Below are 23,319 nucleotides of genomic sequence, written 5' to 3'. Positions count from 1 at the left end.
TTAACTATGTTGATATTATGCTGGCTGAAACGAGGATTCGTATTGCGGCAAATTCATAATGCGGTCCAAATTCATAAGACTGTTTTCTTTGGATTGGAATGTTTAAGAAATATTGAAGTTGGGTTGTCAAGACTGTTCCAAATGGTCTCCCAGTGGCCAGATTTGGTCTCCTAGTCAATGCCAAACCAGCTTCACTGGGAGACCAAATTTTAAACCAAGTTATGTTAGATTGATGCTGAAAGGTAAAACTGAAATGGGATTATGGGAGATGCTTGAATTGCTGGTCCAAATTCATAAGACTGTTTTCTTTGGATTGGAATGTTTAAGAAATATTGAAGTTGGGTTGTCAAGACTGTTCCAATTTCCAAATTATAGACTAAATATACAGTTATTTGATACTCTGTTTCACATTGAGCAATAAAATTGAAGATTTTCTTATTTCTTATTTTTTACTGTTTCTTAAAATACATAATATTATGAAAGTTGATCAAGCAATAACTTAAACTCATAGTGTAATTTTAGTATTTTACCATACTTATGATGAAGTTATGGTAACTCGGCACTGCATTAACTATGTTGATATTATGCTGGCTGAAACGAGGATTCATAATGCGGCAATTTGCATCACAGAATATGCCGCAGCGGTGCAGCCGCATGGACTCTGGGGCCTGTGATTGTATTGCCCAGACCAATTGGTCTCCTAGTGGAAAATCCTTAAAAAATACTCTGCATGTTACAAAGAATAAAGAAAAAACCTGAGTCCTTGTCTCCTATTTACGAGTCTGAGCTCAGTGCTCAAGTCCAAGTCAAGTCATGAGTCCTTAAAATTAGGGCACGAGTCGGACTCGAGTACTACAAGCCTGGTTACAGATAACAGATGGATGGAGGGATAAAATTGTGTAGGGTGTAGTAGGTACATGGCTGTGTGTGTGTGTATAAAGGAATAAAGCAACATTTTTGACCTATAATCTACCTTTATTCGTCACATGCACACTTCAAGCACAGTGAAATTCATCGTTTGCATTTAACCCATCTGAAGCAGTGAACACACGCACACACTCAGAGCAGTGGGCAGCCACACCAGAGCGCCCGGGGAGCAGTCAGGGGTCAGGTACCTTGCTCAAGGGCACCTCAGCCCAAGGCCGCCCCACGTCAACCTAACTGCATGTCTTTGGATTGTGGGGGAAACCCACGCAGACGGGGAGAACAACGCAGACAAGTGAATTCACTCATCAATCCTTCAAAGGAGCATTTATAATTTCCTGGAACAGAAATCCAAAAATGAAGGTAAAGAAGACCTATTCACAATGAAGACAGCAGAAATGGCGCAGTAGGAAAGGAGGACGCTGTGCAACAGCTACACGTCTGCATCCAATTCTGTTCCTTTTGCCACGTCATCTTTAGTTTGGCTTTTTATACAACCCTGATTCCAAAAAAGTTGGGACAGAGTACAAATTGTAAATAAAAATGGAATGCAATGATGTGGAAGTTTCAAAATTCCATATTTTATTCAGAATAGAACATAGATGACATATCAAATGTTTAAACTGAGAAAATATATCACTTAAAGAGAAAAATTAGGTGATTTTAAATTTCATGACAACAACACATCTCAAAAAAGTTGGGACAAGTCCATGTTTACCACTGTGAGACATCCCCTTTTCTCTTTACAACAGTCTGTAAACGTCTGGGGACTGAGGAGACAAGTTGCTCAAGTTTAGGGATAGGAATGTTAACCCATTCTTGTCTAATGTAGGATTCTAGTTGCTCAACTGTCTTAGGTCTTTTTTGTCCTATCTTCCATTTTATGATGCACCGAATGTTTTCTATGGGTGAAAGATCTGGACTGCAGGCTGGCCAGTTCAGTACCCGGACCCTTCTTCTATGCAGCCATGATGCTGTAATTGATGCAGTATGTGGTTTGGCATTGTCATGTTGGAAAATGCAAGGTCTTCCCTGAAAGAGACGTCGTCTGGATGGGAGCATATGTTGCTCTAGAACCTGGATATACCTTTCAGCATTGATGGTGTCTTTCCAGATGTGTAAGCTGCCCATGCTACATGCACTAATGCAACCCCATACCATCAGAGATGCAGGCTTCTGAACTGAGCGCTGATAACAACTTGGGTCGTCCTTCTCCTCTTTAGTCCGAATGACACGGCGTCCCTGATTTCCATAAAGAACTTCAAATTTTGATTCGTCTGACCGCAGAACAGTTTTCTACTTTACCACAGTCCATCTTAAATGAGCCTTGGCCCAGAGAAGACGTCTGTGCTTCTGGATCGTGTTTAGATATGACTTCTCGGGGGCGTCATGGCTCAGGTGGCTAAGGCGCCATACCATAAGTCCGGGGACCTGGGTTCGATTCCAACCTGAGGTCATTTCCTGATCCCTCCCTGTCTCTCTCTCCCGCTCATTTCCTGTCCTGTCTCTACACTGTCCTATCCAATAAAGGTGAAAAAAGGCCAAAAAAAAAAAGATATGGCTTCTTCTTTGAACTATAGAGCTTTAGCTGGCAATGGCGCATGGCACAGTGAATTGTGTTCACAGATAATGTTCTCTGGAAATATTCCTGAGCCCATTTTGTGATTTCCAATACAGAAGCATGCCTGTATGTGATGCAATGCCGTCTAAGGGCCCAAAGATCACGGGCACCCAGTATAGTTTTCCGGCCTTGACCCTTACGCACAGAGATTCTTCCAGATTCTCTGAATCTTTTGATGATATTATGCACTGTAGATGATGATATGTTCAAACTCTGCAATTTTACACTGTCGAACTCCTTTCTGATATTGCTCCACTATTTGTCGGCTCAGAATTAGGGGGATTGGAGATCCTCTTCCCATCTTTACTTCTGAGAGCCGCTGCCACTCCAAGATGCTCTTTTTATACCCAGTCATGTTAATGACCTATTGCCAATTGACCTAATGAGTTGCAATTTGTTCCTCCAGCTGTTCCTTTTTTGTACCTTTAACTTTTCCAGCCTCTTATTGCCCCTGTCCCAACTTTTTTGAGATGTGTTGCTGTCATGAAATTTCAAATGAGCCAATATTTGGCATGAAATTTCAAAATGTCTCACTTTTGACATTTGATATGTTGTCTATGTTCTATTGTGAATACAATATCAGTTTTTTAGATTTGTAAATTATTGCATTCCATTTTTATTTACAATTTGCACTTTGTCCCAACTTTTTTGGAAATCGGGGTTGTACACAATGTTACTAAAAGATTGATTAACGAGGCTGGACGTACAGGACCAGTCAAAAGTTTGGACACACCTTCTAAGTTGATGGTTTTTTCTTTATTTTTATGAATTAAAAGGCACTTCATGTCTTAAAGTAATGATGGATGTCGTTTCTCTTTACTTAGTTGAGAGATTCTTGACAAAATATGGAGTACTACAGTTGTGGTGTGGAATAGGGCTATTTACTGTATTTTTATTATTTACTATTTGATCTCAAATGCATTAAAAAGGCAAGAAACTTGTCCACTCATTAACTTTTGACAATGCACAGCTGTTAATTGAAAAGCATTCCAGGTGACTACCTCATGAAGCTGGTTAATCCATCCATCCATCATCCATAACCGCTTATTCTGTGCAGGGTCACAGACAAGCTGGAGCCTATCCCAGCTGACTATGGGCGAGACATGGGGTACACCCTGGACAAGTCGTCAGATCATTGCAAGGCTGACACAAAGACAAACAACCATTCACACTCAGGCTACGTTTACACTAGACCGTATCTGTCTCGTTTTCTTCGCGGATGCACTGTCCGTTTACATTAACCCCCCTGAAAAAGCGGGGAAACGGGAATCCGCCAGCGTCCACGTATTCAATCTAGATCGTATCAGCTCCGGTGCTGTGTAAACATTGAGAATACGCGAATACGCTGTGCTGAGCTCTAGCTGGCGTCTCATTGGACAACGTCACTGTGACATCCACCTTCCTGATTCGCTGGCGTTGGTCATGTGACGCGACTGCTGAAAAATGGCGCAGACTTCCGCCTTGTATCACCTTTCATTAAAGAGTATAAAAGTATGAAAATACTGCAAATACTGATGCAAATACTGCCCATTGTGTAGTTATGATTGTCTTTAGGCTTGCCATCCTTCCACTTGCAAGTAATAAGTGATATGCGCTGGGATCTCACACACAGCGGCTCAGTCCCGAATCGTGGCTTGTTCACTTCACTCGCGCGCTGTGTGAGCTGCGCAGGGCCGGAGTGCGCACCCTCCAGAGGGCACTCGCTGTTCAGGGCGGAGTGATTTGGAGCGCAGGATGCCTGCGGAGCCGAGCGTATCCGCGTATTGGTGTTGCTGTGTGCACGGCTAACGGTTTTAGTGTAAACGCGAATCGTTTTAAGAACGTTAATCTGATGATCCGCTGATTCGACGTAATGTAAACGTAGCCTCACATTCACACCTACGGTCAATTTAGAGCCATCCATTAGCCTAACCTGCATGTCTTTGGGGGAAACTGGAGCACCTGGAGGAAACCCACAAAGACATGGGGAGAACATGCAAATTCCACACAGAAAGGCCCATGTTGGCTACTGGGCTCAAACCCAGAACCTGCTTACTGTGAGGCGACATTACTAACCACTACACCATCATGCTGCTGAAGCCGGTTAAGATAATGCCAGTAGTGTGCAAAGTGTCATCAAGGTAAATGCTGGATACTTTGAAGGATCTAAAATATGAGACTTTTTTAAAAAACACTTTTTTGTTTACCACATAATTCCATATATGTTCCATATCTTATTTCATAGTTTTGATGTCTTCAGTATTGTTCTAAAATATAGAATGCTCAAAATACAGAAAAACCTGGACATGAATGTGTGGGGTATACAAACTTTTGACTAGTACTGTAGCTTAACTGAAAGCCCATATTGTGTATGTAAAAGTCATGCTGTCACTATTATTTGGCTATTAAAGACGTTGCATTACTTATCAGAAGACCGAAAGGTGAAGTCCAAGGACTTGTGTAGAGCTACATTTCTGTTTCAGTCCATTTTTGATCAAATTACTCTCCATTAAATTTAAATTAAATTGACACTAGTGCCATATTTAAATGCATAGTGATTGCTGGTTAACATTCCATGGTTAATATTTGCATTTGCTCGTAATTACATGAATACAAATCACCACAGCTGCTACTGATACACACTGTGGGCTCCGGTCTATACAGACTCTACAGGTACTTTGTCAGGGTACTTGCTCTACTCCTGTTACTCTATTATTACTCTAAACATTGGTTCACATCTTGTAGAGAATCAGTTGATCAGCTTGTTCATAGCAGTCAGTTGAAAGGTTGTTGGATGGTTTGTTGATCATTTTGTTGGGTCTTAATGCAGATGATGGCGTTGAAGTGTTTAATGCCCCTTTTGCTGTCCTTCAGTAGGTCTGAATCTCTTGCTGTACCACCTTCAACAAGATCTGAAGTTGTTTACTGCAGTAATCTGAACAGAGCAAGAGAAGAAACAAACATGAGTGTTTTGGATCAAACTGATGGTTATGTAACCAGTGGCAGATACAATAGTTTTCCGACTACGCCACTTGGGGACGCTACCCCAAGACTAGAACACTCTAACACCACTAGAACACCAAGAACTTCACAGATTCGTATGTGCAGGAATACTCTAGAATAATAAAAGACATAAACAGGAAAATACCAATACAAAATATCTTTATTTATTCACAAAGTAATTATAAATGGAGGCACAAGGCAAACGCACAAACTGAAAAAATATAAATAATTAACCATGAATTCATTAAAATCAGCACCAAATGGCAATTTGATTAAAAAGGGGGACGTCCCTTACCTCCCTCACACTCACCCACCACCCTTACTATAAACCTAGAGAAGAAGAAGCTATATAGGCAGACTAGACAGGAAACCGCCACCAGTGCACACCACACCGAAATTCACTACAACCTACACTGCAAATAGAAAAGGGAAAGCACGTTAAAGACAATAACACTACAAACTTAGGATTCTACACACTACAATAAAGAAAATCAAATACACACAGAAGGGAAAAAGAAAGGTTTACGTCTGCACTCTATAAGCCTAATCACTCCACATGGGAGCCAGGTGGAGGAGAGCTAGAGGAAGGGGAAGGACAGTCCCAAGTTACACTACTAAAGTAGCTAGATTGCTTGCTGAAAAGAACCCAAAATAAGCATGAACATACAGGACAAAATAAACTTACACGGACAATGGTAAAGATGCAAAGCAAAACACACAAAACAAAAAAACAAAACAAACATTCAAGCAACGCGAAATAAGACAACACTATGCAACAGGCACATAGGACTAAAGCAAACAAAAACACAAACTCAAGACAACACAAAACAACGGTTACACATACACACACATTCACACAGGTTTCAGCTCCACGGTAGCACAGGTCTCTCACACCAAACTGGGAGCTGTGACGAACAAGAAGTGACAAGGGACCACGGCAAACAAACAGTAACTGCAATCACTCACTCCAGGCAAAACGGCAGTGGTTGTTGGGGTTAGACCTCTGGTTGGAGCTGGTCGTGCTGCTTGCCAATTAAATATTGGATGCACCGCATTTCACAATCTCTTGCATGGCTACACACCACGTTTCCGAGTTTCCACAAGACAATGGCGTGGCAGGAGTAAATAGCTGCACACACGGCAAGCGAAACAACAGTACTGCCTCCACATTCACAACGATCAGCGGGACTTAGGGCCTCTGCATGCTCTTGCGACAAGGCTTTCGCAGATAGCTTTTCGCAGACAGTTGTAATTTATCGTTGAGCGGGGAGTAATAGGCATGCGCGATGTTATTCACCGCCACAACGCAAGGGGGCACGAAGTCGTGAAATCGCTAGGAGTAGTTGGTGGGTGTGGTTAGTGGAGTGTTTATCCTCCGGTTACTTATAATGACTAGAACTGGAGTCGTATAGATGTACGTACTTCCTCACTTCCTTGATCAACCGCTCTTCGTGCTGCTCCATCTTCGCTCGTGTTTTTAAAAATGGCGGTAGTGAAAACAAACCAAACCGGGAAAGTAGGGAAGCGGAAGTGCGTGTACAGCGGATGTAGAGTGGACCAATCAGAGCCCTCTTGTCTGCGACGCTGTCTGCGAGGCTTCTGCGGTGGTCACAATTTTTGGGAGGTGCGCGCAGAGCATCTGCGAAGGTGGGGGGGCTGCGCAGACGCTGTCTGTGACACCTTCTGCGAGGACTGGGTTGTCAGCATAAATTGGCCTTTACGCAACGCCCGAGTCTGTTGTAACCGCATGAAGCTCATGAAGTCCACCACGGCAACCGTAACGGAGCAGCGCAGCTCACAATGAGCTTAAACGGACAGCATGAAGGCACAGCCAACTATTCACAGCTCTCCAGATCCACAACCACCGGCTACAGCCCTGGAGACGCCATAAGTCCGGTGCTTAAATAGGACCGGGAGAACGCTTCACCACTCACCATGGTTCCGTCCCCATCCACGCTCTCCCGGTTACAGTTACATTGCTAGTAAACACTAGTTTAAAAGGTAATGATAATAGTATCATGATAAAGACCATCATAAAACTGGCACCTACTGCCATCTGACGAGGCCATAATATAGATGTGAGTAGGGAGTCAAACTCTTGTGGTTACCAGAGGACTAGCCCCCCACTGTAACCCTAGCTATGTAATAGATGAGAGGCCAAAGACTATGCCTTATGGTATGGAAAGGACTTTGAGTTTGAATCATACTGTATCAGGTTTATAAAATGGACACCAATTTCAGAAGAGCATGCAGAAGGTAATGGGTGGCACAGAGGTGCAGTGGTTAGCACTCTGGGTTTGAGCCTCATGGCCAACATGAGCCTTTCTGTGTGGGGTTTGCATGTTCTCCCTGTGTCTGTGTGGGTTTCCTCCCACAGTCCAAAGACATGCAGTTAGGGTAGCCTCGCTACTCTAAATTGCCTTTAGGTGTGTGTGTGTGTGTGTGTGAGAGAGAGAGAGAGAGAGAGAGAGAGAGAGAGAGAGAATGGTTGGGTGGGAACTGCTCTATGTCCTGGATGTTCACTCTGGGTAGCTCTTCTGAGCTCGCTAACAAATCTGCAGTAAAACAGTCAACTATGGCTGACATATGAGAAGAAGATGTGGAAGGTGCCCTGTGATTGACAGGTGTCCCAGCTGGGGTGTTTTTCCAGGACAGACTCAGCGTCCACTGTAACCTTAACCAGGATAAAGTGTTTACTGGGGATGAAGAGGGCGGCATGGTGGTGGAGTGGTTAGCACTATTGCCTCACAGCCATCTCCTGGGTTTGAGCCCAGTGGCCCACAAGGGCCTTTCTGTGTGGATTTTGCATGTTCTCCCCATGTCTGCGTGGGTTTCATCCAGGTGCTCCGGTTTCCCCCACAGTCCAAAGACATGCAGGTTAGGCTAATTGGTGGCTCTAAATTGACCGTAGGTGTGAATGTGAGTGTGAATGGTTGTTTGTCTCCATGTGTCAGCCCTGCAATGATCTGGTGACTTGTCCAGGGTGTATCCCGCCTCTTGTCCATAGTCAGCTGAGATAGGCTCCAGCTTGCCTGTGACCCTGTACAGGATAAGCGGCTACAGATGATGGATGGATGGATGGAGATGAAGAGCAATTTAAACAGATAATACCTGAAGTAATTGAACCGCTTCTAAAAATAATAAATTTTTCTCTCACAATTGGCTATGTACCCAAATCCTTTAATTTGGTGACTGACCCCTTGAAAATGGTTCCTCCAGGAACTATGACTTTTCAGTTGTCAAGACAACAGAAGAACTAAAATACAAAAACAGAAAGATACGTCACAATGCTCTTGTGCACAAAACAAAATGCTCTTGTATTTTAGTTTTTCCGTTGTCTTGACGACTGAAACGTCATCGTTCCTGGAGGAACCATGTTCAAGGGGTCAGTCACCAAAGGGTTAAACTAGCAGTTATCAAACCCCTGATTAAAAAACCTGACCTTGATCCCTGTCAGCTGTCCAATTATAGGCCAATATCAAACCTCCCCTTTATCTCCAAGATCCTTGAAAAAGTTGTGGCACAGCAGTTATGCTCATATTTACATAAGAATAACATCCATGAAATGTATCAGTCAGGATTTAGACCTAATCATAGCACAGAGACAGCTCTGGTTAAAGTAGTAAACGACCTACTGTTGGCGTCTGATCAGGGCTGTGTCTCGCTACTTGTGTTGCTTGACCTTAGTGCAGCATTTGATACCATTGATCATTCCATTCTTCTGGATAGACTAGAAAATGTTGTGGGAGTTAAGGGAACAGCCCTCTCCTGGCTCAGCTCTTATTTAACTGATCGTTATCAGTATGTTGATATAAATGGTGATATTTCTAGATGTACTGAGGTAAAGTTTGGTGTTCTACAAGGTTCTGTCTTGGGTCCACTGCTTTTTTCTTTATATATGTTACCTCTGGGTGACATTATTCGTAAACATTGTATTAGTTTCCACTGTTATGCTGATGACACACAGTTGTATGTTTCTGCAAAACCTGATGAGAGACACCAGTTTAATAGAATTGAGGAATGTGTTAAGGACATTAGACACTGGATACTTATTAATTTCCTTCTGCTTAACTCTGACAAGACTGAAGTACTTGTACTAGGAACACATATAGCTAGAAGTAAGGTTTCTGATGGGGCGGCACAGTGGTGTAGTGGTTAGCGCTGTCGCCTCACAGCAAGAAGGTCCGGGTTCGAGCCCCGTGGCCGGCGAGGGCCTTTCTGTGCGGAGTTTGCATGTTCTCCCCGTGTCCATGTGGGTTTCCTCTGGGTGCTCCGGTTTCCCCCACAGTCCAAAGACATGCAGGTTAGGTTAACTGGTGACTCCAAATTGACCGTAGGTGTGAATGTGAGTGTGAATGGTTGTCTGTGTCTATGTGTCAGCCCTGTGATGACCTGGCGACTTGTCCAGGGTGTACCCCGCCTTTCGCCCGTAGTCAGCTGGGATAGGCTCCAGCTTGCCTGCGACCCTGTAGAACAGGATAAAGTGGCTAGAGATAATGAGATGAGATGAGAAGTTTTCTGATTATACAGTAACTCTTCACGTGCAGCAGTAAAAGACCTCGGGGTGATTCTTGACCCCAGTCTTTCATTCGAAACTCACATTGATAACATTACCCGGATAGCTTTCTTTCATCTCAGAAATATTGCTAAGATAAGAAATTTAATATCACTACATGACGCGGAAAAACTAGTTCATGCTTTCGTTACCTCCAGGTTGCATTACTGTAATGCTTTACTGTCTGGATGCTCCAATAAGTGCATAAACAAGCTCCAGCTAGTTCAAAATGCAGCAGCAAGAGTCCTTACTAGAACTAGAAAATATGACCACATCACCCCTGTCTTATCCACACTGTATTGGCTCCCAATCAAATTTTGTATTGATTATAAAATACTACTATTGACCTTTAAAGCACTGAATGGTCTCGCACCACAGTACCTGAGTGAACTTCTGCTCCTCTATGACCCGCCACGCCTACTTAGATCAAAAGGTGCAGGCTATCTGCTGGTACCTCGTATCGTGAAGGCTACATCAAGGGGCAGAGCCTTTTCTTACAAAGCCCCACAGTTATGGAACAGCCTTCCAAGTAATGTTCGGGAATCAGACAGTCTCAGCGTTTAAGTCTAGGCTGAAAACATATCTGTTTAGTCAAGCCTTTTGTTAATGGTGTTTATGAGGTAAAGGAGTAGATCTGGAGGGTCCTCAGACATAGAGTGTTTTGGTAAACTGGGATGTATGGATGCTGTCAGTCCCCACTCGCTTGCTCACTCGAGTTTGTTGACAGTGTAGTGGCTGCTGCTTTATGTCCTGGGGCTCCCTCATGCCTGTGTTACCTTCTAGCTCTCCCCTTTTAGTTATGCTGTCATAGACAGTTGCCGGAGTCCCTGCTTGTACTCAGTGCAAAATGAATACTGTTCCTACTTATTCAGGTGACATTGGGCATACCTAACAACCTGTGTTTTCTCTCCCTCTCTCTCTCCCCCCCTCCCCCCAAATCTGTCCCTCTGAGTTACATGGAGTCAACAGGAAATCTTTTGGTGGAGAGGGTGGAGACCTCGACTGGCTCTCGTAGCCTGCAGGGAATCGGCCGTCAGACATTCTGTCGCATGTCCCAGACCCGGTGAAATGTAACTGAATTGTCTTGGCCAGCCCTAAGGGTCCCATCTACATCTGCCTGCACTCACTCTGATCTATAATTCCAACTGTCTCACTGCTGAGGAGTGTGCTCCCATCACCCAATCAAGCATCCAGCCAGAGCAGGTCATGATATTTTTTAACCATATTAACATGCCATTGTTGTGTATTATGCCTGATGTCAGGACTCTTGTCTCTGCGAGCCTACCACACAGACTTAATACTTGTGTTATTTTTAGGCATTGACACCTGTTGCCTACACTTATTCAGGTGACATTAGGCATACCTAACAACCTGTGTTTTCTCTCCCTCTCCCCCCCCAAAATCTGTCCCTCTGAGTTACATGTCGGTCCTGGGATCGAGATGCTGACCTCTTCTGCTCCTCAGACCTGCTTGATCCATCCTAGTGCCCTGTGTCTGGTTGCAGTCTCATTGCATCGCTCCTGTGGAGGACGGCCCCATGAGGACAGTTGAAAGTCACACTTGGAGGACGCTCTGGACTCTTACAGTCATGCTTTTATGGCTGAGGACTACAGTTGACTTGCTAACTTTAGGACTGCAGTTGTCATGAACAGTTTTGCACTCAATTTTCCATCAATGAAGAGTTTACAACATCAACGAAACTGACTTTATGTTAAAACTGTTAATGTTATAGTCATGCTGTCTGTTGTTGCCCAAATGAGGATGGGTTCCCTTTTGAGTCTGGTTCCTCTCGAGGTTTCTTCCTCATGTCGTCTGAGGGAGTTTTTCCTTGCCATCATCGCCACAGGCTTGCTCATTGGGGATAGATTAGGGATAAAATTAGCTCATGTTTAAAGTCGTTCAAATTCTGTAAAGCTGCTTTGCGACAATGTTTATTGTTAAAAGTGTTATACAAATAAACTTGACTCGACTTGAAGAGCAATGATGGCTTACATTTGGCTGAGAAACTCACCAAAGGCTTTTGTCCAATGGGTGGGTACATAGGAGTGCTTTATGGTCAGGTAGTACACTGGGATTCCAGTGAGAGTAACAGCCAAACTGCAACCTATGTTCCAGGGGTCTGAATATAGAGACAGACCCGCGATAAAGAAACACACCACTATGAAGATCACAGGAACCACCAAAGGAACCTAGGCTCAAAAAATAAATAAATGAACAAATTAGAAAAAAATTGCAAAATCAAATCAATCCAAATAAATCTAACCGTATTTGGATGTTGCCTTACTTGGTAGCATAGATGGCATAAATCTTTTATTTTATTTATTTATTTAAACAAGATTGAGAGGTGGCCTGATAAATAAGTAGTTAATTACAGCTATAAACCTTAAATGCTCTTGGATGGTCTGGGAATCGATAGCGATGGATGAGAAGGCCCAGTGTAACCAAGGCAAGGAAGAACCAGTGTGAGAAGGAAGCAAAGTTGATCAGCTGATCAAGTTCTCCTTTTGCCACCATGATAATCATTAGCGGGGACTGTAACAATAACAACTGAGACAATCAATGATAAAGAAGGGATAAAACACAACAGGACGTGCCGTTATAGGAAAATAATCCATCATGGGTTTGCGTGACGTAGCCTAACGTCAAGTAGAATTACTATTACTACCACGAAGTTGATTATTTTCCTGTAACTGCATGTCAGGAAATGTTTTATTCCTCTTACATCACATCAGTTTGAAAATGATTAAAAAATTTTTGAAAACTTGCAAAGAATGACACATATGCATCACTTTTTTATTGTTATGTTAAATTTTGTGCACTGTTTGTGAAATGAAATATTACGTTATAACGGCTTCACCACACTGTGGGTAAATACTCATGTCTGGTCAGAAGCTGTGCAGTATTTTGGTATAACAGCATAGCTACTGTGCACATACTGTAATGTGCTTGTTCGAATACTTTTGTTTTTGTAGGAACGGCTCCGACACAGGGACTTGTACAGCAGACGCTCTGTATAATATTTCATCTCATCTCATCTAATTATCTCTAGCCGCTTTATCCTTCTACAGGGTCGCAGAAAAGCTGGAGCCTATCCCAGCTGACTATGGGCGAAAGGAGGGGTACACCCTGGACAAGTTGCCAGGTCATCACAGGGCTGACACATAGACACACAACCATTCACACCTATGGTCAATTTAGAGTCACCAGTTAACCTAACCTGCATGTCTTTGGACTGTGGGGGAAACCGGAGCACCCGGAGGAAACCCACGCGGACACGGGGAGAACATGCAAACTCCGCACAGAAAGGCCCTCGCCGGCCACGGGGCTCGAATCCAGACCTACTTGCTGTGAGGAGACAGCGCTAACCACTACACCACCGTGCCGCCCTTGTATAATATTTATAAGACTAATAATAAAAATATCGTAATAATTCTTACAATAACAATTACAACTAATTTTCTGTGTAAAGTAACTGAGAACAGGAATTAACTTGTCTCTTGGATGTTCCACCACATTGAATATAACTACAAATTATTAAAATGGGCGGCACGGTGGTGTAGTGGTTAGCGCTGTCGCCTCACAGCAAGAAGGTCCTGGGTTCGAGCCCCGGGGCCGGCGAGGGCCTTTCTGTGTGGAGTTTGCATGTTCTCCCCGTGTCCGCGTGGGTTTCCTCCGGGTGCTCCGGTTTCCCCCACAGTCCAAAGACATGCAGGTTAGGTTAACTGGTGACTCTAAATTGACCGTAGGTGTGAATGTGAGTGTGAATGGTTGTTTGTGTCTATGTGTCAGCCCTGTGATGACCTGGCGACTTGTCCAGGGTGTACCCCGCCTTTCGCCCGTAGTCAGCTGGGATAGGCTCCAGCTTGCCTGCGATCCTGTAGAAGGATAAAGCGGCTAGAGATAATGAGATGAGATTATTAAAATGTGCAGGTCGTTAATTAATTAAACATTGTAATCATTGGTAAAGCACTGCATGTTTAGGTCTTTCCAGGGGCGATTCTAGCATCTGATCTTTGGGGGTGCTTAGCCCCCAGAGCTGACAGAGGCACCTGGCTTGAACGACAGACTTTCCACGTTTATTCCGCATTTAGACTAGACAAGACTAGACTTATGCAATGTTTTAACAGACATTGACCCAATAAACTATGATATCTACACATTTACAACCACTGACACAAATATTTACGTTATATTTTTAACTAAACAAGACCTACTACTGCATTTGTAATGTTGGAGCTATTCATTTTGAACGGTGGTAATTGTTAATTAATGCGTTATTGTGTATTGTGTAATAATAGTGTGTATTATTATGATTTTACATTAGTTTACATTAGTAAACGCTATGTTACATTAAATAAAATTGACTAACACACAGTGGTCTAGCACCGTAGCACTTGTACAGCTCTGCACAAAAGTATCTCGATATGTATGATAAATGCCGTTTTTATCATTCTGTTCATAGACCAGGGAACATCAATATTGCATTATGCATATTATTGTGTAGTGTTTAACAATTGTAACTCCAGTCTGTACCTTCACATCTCGCTATGCCAGTAATACTCAGGTGCTACTTCGAGTTCCTCATCGGCATGGAATCCAGTTAAAAAAAACACCATGTCGTAGCAAGCACTCGTGTGGACAGGCAACCCAATCAGAGGGGACGCAAGGAGGAGAGGTATTTTACTGGTCATAGAACTATCACGTAACAGGTGAATTCAAGAACACACACACGCCCGCGCACACATTCATTACGCAGTGCGCAAGGGCACTTATTTCTGAAAATTACGTCCAAAAGCAGTGTTTTTGAGGGTGCTGAGCTAGGGGGTGCTGAGCTCGTTTTTGGGGGTGCTTGAGCACCCCCAAAAATAGGCTAAACACGCCCCTGGGTCTTTCAGTTATTAAGTCAAAAAGTGTCCCATTTAGGGAAATGTACAGCTTTATCTCTGATCTTTACAAAGCTCTGACACAGGAGACTCCTTCCAAAAACGCTCAATAAAGTCTCCTAAAAAACAAACAAACAAAAAACAAACATATCAACAATTATGCACTTTTTTAAGTCTGTGGTGTGAATTATGTTGTGTGTCCTCCATACAAGTTGTTAAAGAAGGTTCTGGGTTTGAACCTGATGGCTGACAGGGGCCTTTCTGTGTGGATTTTGCATGTTCGCCCCGTGTCTGCATGGGTTTCATCTGGGTGCTCCAGGTTCCTACCACAGTTCAAAGACAAATACCCAGCCACTGGAGTTGCACAAGTCAGAGCATACTTAATCCCAAGCCTGGACAGACTGGAGAAGGTTGCAGGCTTGTAGTGCTCGAGTCCAACTCGTGCTCTAATTTTAAAGACTCATGACTTGACTTGGACCTGAGCACTGATGACTCGGACATTAACTGCATTCGGACTTGTAAATTGGAGACGAGGACCTGAATTTTTTTATTTATTTTTTGTAACATGCCATAATAATTTGGTATAAGATATTTATATCTACATTAATTTTTATGCTAATTTTGTGCAAGAGAATACACATTCACCTGTTCAGGAACAAACTAACGTTAATGGTGCTAAAATGCCTGGAGAGAACGCCCCTAGGATTGTCTGCTTTGCTTATACAGACTTCTCGTGCAGTGGGAAAAAATGCACTGCTATGTGTTCCATATGTCGAAGAACTATCGAGGAGATGACGGGAACAACCTCGAACTTCAATTGTGAAGCTTGGATTTCAGGCTATCAAAGTGTTTTAGAGAGTGTGCGTGTGTGACAGCTGTATCATTTGTGTCGGACTTGACTCGGATCAACAGTGGCCTCGACTTGGAATTTTCTTTAATGACTTGGGCTTGGGGACTCGAGACTGGACTTGGACTTGAGGTTTAATGACTCAACTCAATGCTGGAAGGTTGCATCAGGATGGGCACCTGGTGTAAAACCTACGCCAACTCAAATATGCGGCTCTTAGATTGGAAAGGATGATGCACTGTGGCGACCCCTAATGGGAGCAGCTGGAAGAAGAAGAAGCAGTCCTCCAAATAAATTGTTCCTATAGTAAGTGATCATGTAGTCAAATGAGTGTTGTAGAGAATGGACTTTCTGACCAATCAGAATTGAGCATTCAATAGCACTGAGGTATAAAATGAATGGATGATCAAGAATGAATGAATGAATGAATGGCAGTAAAATGAGCATCCACATGTATTTTACTCAACAGGAGTAGCCAATAATACATTACAGTACATTACCAGAAATAATAGAGAAGGCGTTGGGGTCCTTCGTTGTATGTCCATCATGGAAAACAGAGCTGGCCATTGTCCCTCTCTGGCTGCCACAAGTAACATTCTACATACACACACATTGTGGAAACTGATTAAGCAACAGGATGTAGTAGCATTTACATTTACTTCTAACTGACTTTATACCTTGATGCTGAAAAGATTCCCCCATTCATGGTCCCAAGACAAGACATGGCCACCAATAAAGGCACCAGGAATGCCATCCTGGGCAGGACTTTGTTGGCAAAAGTCTGTGTGCCATAGAGAAAAGAAATTAACAGAGAATGATTAGCCCTCTCCCAATTAAAAAAAAAAAATTGGCACTGCACATTTCAAACATATCCAGGAAATTCCCTTCATACTGACCACTGCTACAGCATCAGATATCAGCAGCTCATCTTCAGTCATCATAGTATAATATGCTCCATTTACCAGCATGTATAATATAGTCACAGTGACCATGGACAAAATGATGGCCAGTGGAATGTTTCTGATTAATACAAGAAACAAGTATAAGTACAACTACAAAGGTAAGAATTGATGTAATAATGCAATCAGATCCTTCCAGTTGTACAGACCTTTTTGGATTGATAACCTCCTCTGTAATGAAGTTTAATGTAAACCTGAAAGCAAAGGCAAACAAGGTCTCACAGTGCACTGTGTAGATACACCTGGATAGATCTCATACACATGATGGCCTGCCGGTTCTTATACTGAGAGAAATGCAAAAAATGTGGGCTTTTAGTTGGATTTTTTTTGGATTTGTTGGATCTTATGGCTTTACTAATGACAGCAACACACAGGCACTCAAGAATCAACAGAGCACCCAGATTTCTTACAACATTTCATTTCTCAAATGGGCCATCTACAACCCCAATTCCAAAAAAGTTGGGACACTGGGTAAAATAAATAAAAACAGAATGTGAAGATTTGCAAATCACAGAAATCCTATAGTTCACTGGAAATAGTACAAAAACATATCAAATGTTGAAACTGAGAAATGTTATTGTCTTTTGAAAAATATATGCTCATTTTGAATTTGATGTCAGCAACACGTTTCAGAAAAGTTGGGACGGGGCAACAAAAGACTGAAAAAGTTGTCATGCTAAAAAAATTAATTTGGTTATTTTGTAACAGGTGGTGGCACGCTGGTGTAGTGGTTAGCACTGTCGCCTCACAGCAAGAAGGTCCAAGTTCGAGCCCCATGGCCGGCAAGGGCCTTTCTGTGCGGAGTTTGCATGTTCTCCCCGTGTCCGCGTGGGTTTCCTCCGGGTGCTCCAGTTTCCCCCACAGTCCAAAGACATGCAGGTTAGGTTAACTGGTGACTCTAAATTGACCATAGGTGTGAATGGTTGTCTGTGTCTATGTGTCAGCCCTGTGATGACCTGGCGACTTGTCCAGGGTGTACCCCGCCTTTCGCCCGTAGTCAGCTGGGATAGGCTCCAGCTTGCCTGCGACCCTGTAGAACAGGATAAAGCAGCTAGAGATAATGAGATGAGATTTTGCAACAGGTCAGTAACATGATTGGGTATAAAAAGAGCATCCCAGAGAGGCGAAGTCTCTCAGAAGTAAAGATGGGGATGGGTTCAGTGCTCTGTGAAAGACTGTATGGGCAAACTGTGCAACAATTTAAGAATAATGTTCCTCAATTTAAAATTGTAAAGAATTTGGGGGATCACATCATCTATGGTACATAATATCATTAAAAGATTCAGAGAATCTGGAGAAATCTCTGTCTGCAAGAGACAAGGCTGAAAACTGACATTGGATGCCTGCGATCTTCAGGCCCTCAAGTGATACTGCATTAAAAGCAGACATATGTCTTTAGTGGAAACCACTCTATGGGCTCAGGAACACTTCAGAAAACCATTGGCTGTGAAAATGGTTTATTACTGCATCCACAAATGCAAGTTAAAACCAGATATAAACAATATCCAGAAACACCGCCACCTTCTCTGGGTCCAAGCTCTTTTATGATGGACTGAGGTGAAGTGGAAAATTGTCCTGAGGTCTGATGAATCAAACTTAGAAATTCTTTTTAGAAATCATGGACACCACGTCCTCCAGGTTAAAGAGGAGAGGGACCATCCAGCTTGTTATCCGGGCACAGTTCAAAAGCCAGCATCTGTGATGGTATGAGAGGGCATTAGTACACATGACATGGGTAGCTTTTGCATCTGGGAAGGCATCATTAATGCTGAATGATATATACACATTTCAGAGCAATATACTGCCATACAGACAAAATCTTTTTCAGGGAAGGCCTTCCTTCTTTCAGCAAGACAATGCCAAACCACTTCCTGCACATATTAAAACTGTATGACCCCATAGTAAAAGAGTCTGGGTGCAAAACTGGCCTGCCTGCAGTCCAGACCTGTCTCCCATTTAAAACATTTGGCGTATTATGAGGCACAAAATGCGACAAAGGAGACCCTGAACTTTTGAGCAACTGAAATTGTATAACAGGGAAGAATGGGACAACATCCATCCAGCCATCTTCTACCGCTTATCTGGATCTGGGTCACAGGGGTAGCAGCCTAAGCAGAGCAGCCCAGACTTCCCTCTCCCTGGTCACCTCCACCAGCTCTTCGGAGGGAATACCGAGGCGTTCCCAGGCCAGCCGAAAGATGTAATCTCTCCAGCGTGTCCTGGGTCTGCCCTGGGGTCTCCTTCTGGTGGGGCATGCCCAGAAAACCTCCCTTGGGAGGCGTCCAGGGAGCATCCTAACAAGGTGCCCAAACCAAATCAACTGACTCCTTTCAATGTGTAGGAGTAGTGGTTCTACTCTGAGTCTCTCCTGAATGACCAAGCTTCTCACCCTGTCTCTAAGGGAGAGCCCAGCCACCCTGCGGAAAAAACTCATTTCTACCGCTTATATCTGCGATCTCATTCTTTCGGTCACTACCCATAGCTCGTGATCATAGATGAGAGTGGGAACGTAGATGGATCAGTAAATTGAGAGCTTTGCCTTTTGGCTCAGCTCTCTCTTTACCACAACAGACTGGTTTAGCATCCGCATCACTGCTGACGCTGCCCTGATCCATCTGTCCAACTCCCGCTCCCCCTTACCCTTACTCATGAACAAAACCCTGAGATACTTAAACTCCTCCATTTTAGGTAGCAGCTCCTCCCTGACCCAGAGTAGGCACTCCACCCATTTCCAGCTGAGCACCATGGCCACATGGCAACATTTTTCTTTCAAAAGTACAGCAATTGGTCTCTTCAGTTCCCAAATGTTTACAGAGTGTTGTTAAAAGTAGAGGTGATGCAGCACAGTGGTAAACATGCCCTTGTCCCAACTTTTTTGAAATGTGTTGCTGATATCAAATTCAAAATGAGCATATATTTTTCAAAAAACAATAACATTTTTCCGTTTCAACATTTGATACGTATTTTCAATGAAATATAGGGTTTCCATGATTTGCAAATGATCACATTCTGTTTTTATTTACAGTGTACACAGCGTCACAATTTTTTTGAAATTGGAGTCATATAAAATGAGGTGTGATTCTGATTTATTTTCTTAATATTCTTTTAAAAAATGTTATAACCCACCATCCAGAATAGGCATAAAGTCCTGAGTAGAAGGCGAAAGGCAGTTTTGTCAGTGTGAGAAGCTCTGAGTTAAAACCATTCTGGAAGTTTTCAGTTCGTCCTGAAGAGGGAGATAGAGTAAAAGCAATTTTTTTAGACCAACTTTTGGCTCACTATGGCTCGATCAGACAATTGTAATAATCATAGGCTGATAGGAAATCTTTGCTACCTTCAGCCAGGCCCATAATTCCTGGGACAATGATCAGAATCAGAGCACAGAGCTTCATGATCAAGATGACGACCTGTGTATGAGAGGCCAGCGAGACACTCCAGCAGTTCACTGCCACCAAAATTGCTGAAACACCAGAACATTATTTTCAAAATGGTTCAAGTTAAAATCAGTGTAATATTGCTGGGTTAGATGTTTTTCCTCTAGCGCTGTGATAGATTGGCTTCAGCTTCCCCCACAACCCTGATGGATAAGCAGTTTATATAATGGATGGACAGATGTTATTCCTCTTCAAAAACTGGTCAGTGTTGAGGTGGATCTGGAGCTTCTCCCAGAAAACCACTGGGAGTGAGGTGGGGATACATCCTATATGGGACTCGTGTCCATTATATGGTACTATGCAGTGCTGTAGTCGAGTCACTAAACCTTGAGTCTGAGTCCAGTCTCAAGTCCCCAGTGTTCAAGTTCGAGTCAAGTCCAAGTCATTAAAGAAAATTTCAAGTCGAGTACGAGTTGAGTCCACTATTGATCCAAGTTGAGTCCGAGTCAAGTCCAAGAACAAGACTCCAACTGCACCGTTTGATGGTGGCTGTTGCTGCCTTTATGTGAAACCATCTCTGATACTGTGTTGGACTAATGTTACTGCTTGACTGCCCCATTTTAGTTAACAGGTTCCAGATTTAAAGCTTGTTCATCGCTCAGCAAGCCCCGCCCACTATCAACAGGGCAAATAACATGAGAGATGGTTAGCACTAGCTAGTTCATCGGTCAGCAAGCAAGCCCTGCTATCAACAGAACAATGAATATAGCGTGTCACTTCCTTCTCTGGATGGAGTCTTACCAAATGACAATTGAAGTTCAAGGTTGTCCCCATCGTTTCCTCGATAGTTCTTCTACATATGGAACACACAGCAGTGCATTTTTTCCCACTGCACGAGAAGTCTGTGTCAGCAAAGCAGACAATCATAGGAGCATTCTCTCCAGGCATTTTAGCGCCATTAATGTTAGTTTGTTCCTGAACATGACATGAATGTGTATTCTCTTGCACAAAATTAGTATAAAAATGAATGTAGACATAAATATCTCATCTCATCTCTCATCTCATTATCTCTAGCTGCTTTATCCTTCTACAGGGTCGCAGGCAAGCTGGAGCCTATCCCAGCTGACTACGGGCGAAAGGCAGGGTACACCCTGGACAAGTCGCCAGGTCATCACAGGGCTGACACATAGACACAGACAACCATTCACACTCACACCTACGGTCAATTTAGAGTCACCAGTTAGCCTAACCTGCATGTCTTTGGACTGTGGGGGAAACCGGAGCACCCGGAGGAAACCCGCACGCGGACACGGGGAGAACATGCAAACTCCGCACAGAAAGGCCCTCGCCGGCCACGGGGCTCGAACCCGGACCTTCTTGCTGTGAGGCGACAGCGCTAACCACTACACCACCGTGCCTCCCAGACATAAATATCTTATGCCAAATTATTATGTCATGTTACAAAAAATAAAGAAAAAATTTGAGTCCTCGTCTCCAATTTATGAGTCCGAATGCAGTTAATGTACGAGCCTGAGTCCAAGTCCGAGCCATCCGTGCTCAAGTCCAAGTCAAGTCATGAGTCGTTAAAATTAGGTCACGAGTCAGACTTGAGTCTGAGTCCTGGACTTAAGTACTACAAGCCTGGTACCATGCATGCACACACACATTCGCACCTGGGGCAATTTAGTATAGCCAATTTGTCTACTCAGATGTTTTTAGGAATTAAGAGGAAACCAGAGGAATCCCACATGGATATGGGAATAACTGTGGAGTTGCAAAGCTACGTACATGCTGCATCACCGTGTACCATGACATGTTGGCGTAGTAGAAAAATAACTTGTTTACAAATTTCACTCACTCAATCCAAGAACAGCAGTCAGTCTGACTAACAGGGGAGGAGCTGGGCATGGTATGAAGAAGGGTTCTAAGACATATTGTCCAAAAGCCAGGGAAATATATGCAGTCGATGCAGGTCTGCAAAGAGAAGAGCAACAGAAGTACACTTAGCCCTGACCTGACTTTCCCAAGTGATATGGGATGATGGAGTGACACACACACACCAACAACAACAACTTTTATATCATCCAGTAACACCGAGTCTGTATTAAGGCATTAACGTAGCATGAACATTGTTGAAAATGTGTTGTTCTTAAATGTCCATGAAAGCAAAAACATGATGTTGTTGTTTTTCATAAATAGTGCATCTTGGATACGGTTGTCTGTTATGGAGATCACTCAAGTTCTTTAACACCTTCTCTCTTCCACAACACTTCCTCTTTCACAACATCCAGAATCAAATCACGGCTCTCGAGCCACTTCACAGGCTTGTTAAGGCATTATGATTCAATACGCAATCAGACAAGACCTGACCTGATCAAAATATTCTCAGACCAAAGCGTCAGGAAAGCAGGAAGTGGCCCAAGACTCTCAAGTAAATATATGTAATTGCCACCAGACTTTTTGAAACTTGTTCCCAACTCAGCATAACACAAGGCACCTGGATTAAAGGAGACACAAGACAACATAGGAGGGGGGTCAGTCATTTCCACACAGAAATTTTTTTCCTCACATCCTGAGATCTGACAATAAACAAAATTTTCTGGAACAAAAAACAGTCCATGTGGCTTCAGCAGGCTTTGTACAGTAAATGCAGAGAAAAGCAAACAGAGGTGATCATGTCAGATTTTTTTAATCAGAAAAAGGAAACATTCCAATTGCATTTCCACAGAATACTGGGAGAAAGCCATATCACAAACTACCTCAATAAAATCTACTGTACCTCGGATTATGTTTGGATCTTTGGAGCATTTATTTCATTAAGCCTAATTACTGGAAACCTCCACACAGTGGGATGTAGACATCTGTACGGATGAACAATTAATCATAAGGTACTGAATATGAGCAATAAGGAAAGTATAGCACTGAATAAAATACATGGAATAAACTGAGCAACAGTGCTAGATAAAGCTAACAGGACCAAAAAGAAAATGTGAAGCTGAAGTATACTGAAATAGAAATATACAGTGGTGGTCAGAAGTTTACATACAGTGACTTGAATGACATCTTGGATATGAATGTCATTTGGGCTCTCAGTAATTTCTTTGAACTGTTCTTGGCAGAATGATTGTACAGCATACGTCTTTAATTAAGAAAAAGCACTAGAATTTGGTGTAC

General features: G+C 43.0%; 1 protein-coding gene across 1 annotated transcript in view; it reads right to left on the bottom strand.

The window, feature by feature from the left end:
• Positions 1-5,394: 5,394 nt before the first annotated feature.
• si:ch73-352p4.8 (cystine/glutamate transporter) overlaps positions 5,395-23,319 on the bottom strand; it is a 37,592-nt gene continuing 19,667 nt past the window's right edge. Inside the window, 11 exon segments of the mRNA XM_060903590.1 lie at positions 5,395-5,459; positions 12,094-12,271; positions 12,465-12,614; positions 16,313-16,409; positions 16,490-16,593; positions 16,709-16,832; positions 16,921-16,965; positions 19,898-19,997; positions 20,106-20,231; positions 22,004-22,119; positions 22,516-22,642. Of these exon segments, the coding sequence (XP_060759573.1) occupies positions 5,395-5,459; positions 12,094-12,271; positions 12,465-12,614; positions 16,313-16,409; positions 16,490-16,593; positions 16,709-16,832; positions 16,921-16,965; positions 19,898-19,997; positions 20,106-20,231; positions 22,004-22,119; positions 22,516-22,642 (1,232 nt within the window).

The sequence above is a fragment of the Neoarius graeffei genome, chromosome 21, assembly GCF_027579695.1.
Source record: "Neoarius graeffei isolate fNeoGra1 chromosome 21, fNeoGra1.pri, whole genome shotgun sequence".
Lineage (NCBI taxonomy): Eukaryota > Metazoa > Chordata > Actinopteri > Siluriformes > Ariidae > Neoarius > Neoarius graeffei.
Note: the sequence above shows the minus strand (reverse complement) of the source record. Positions and strands in the feature narration are given on the sequence as shown.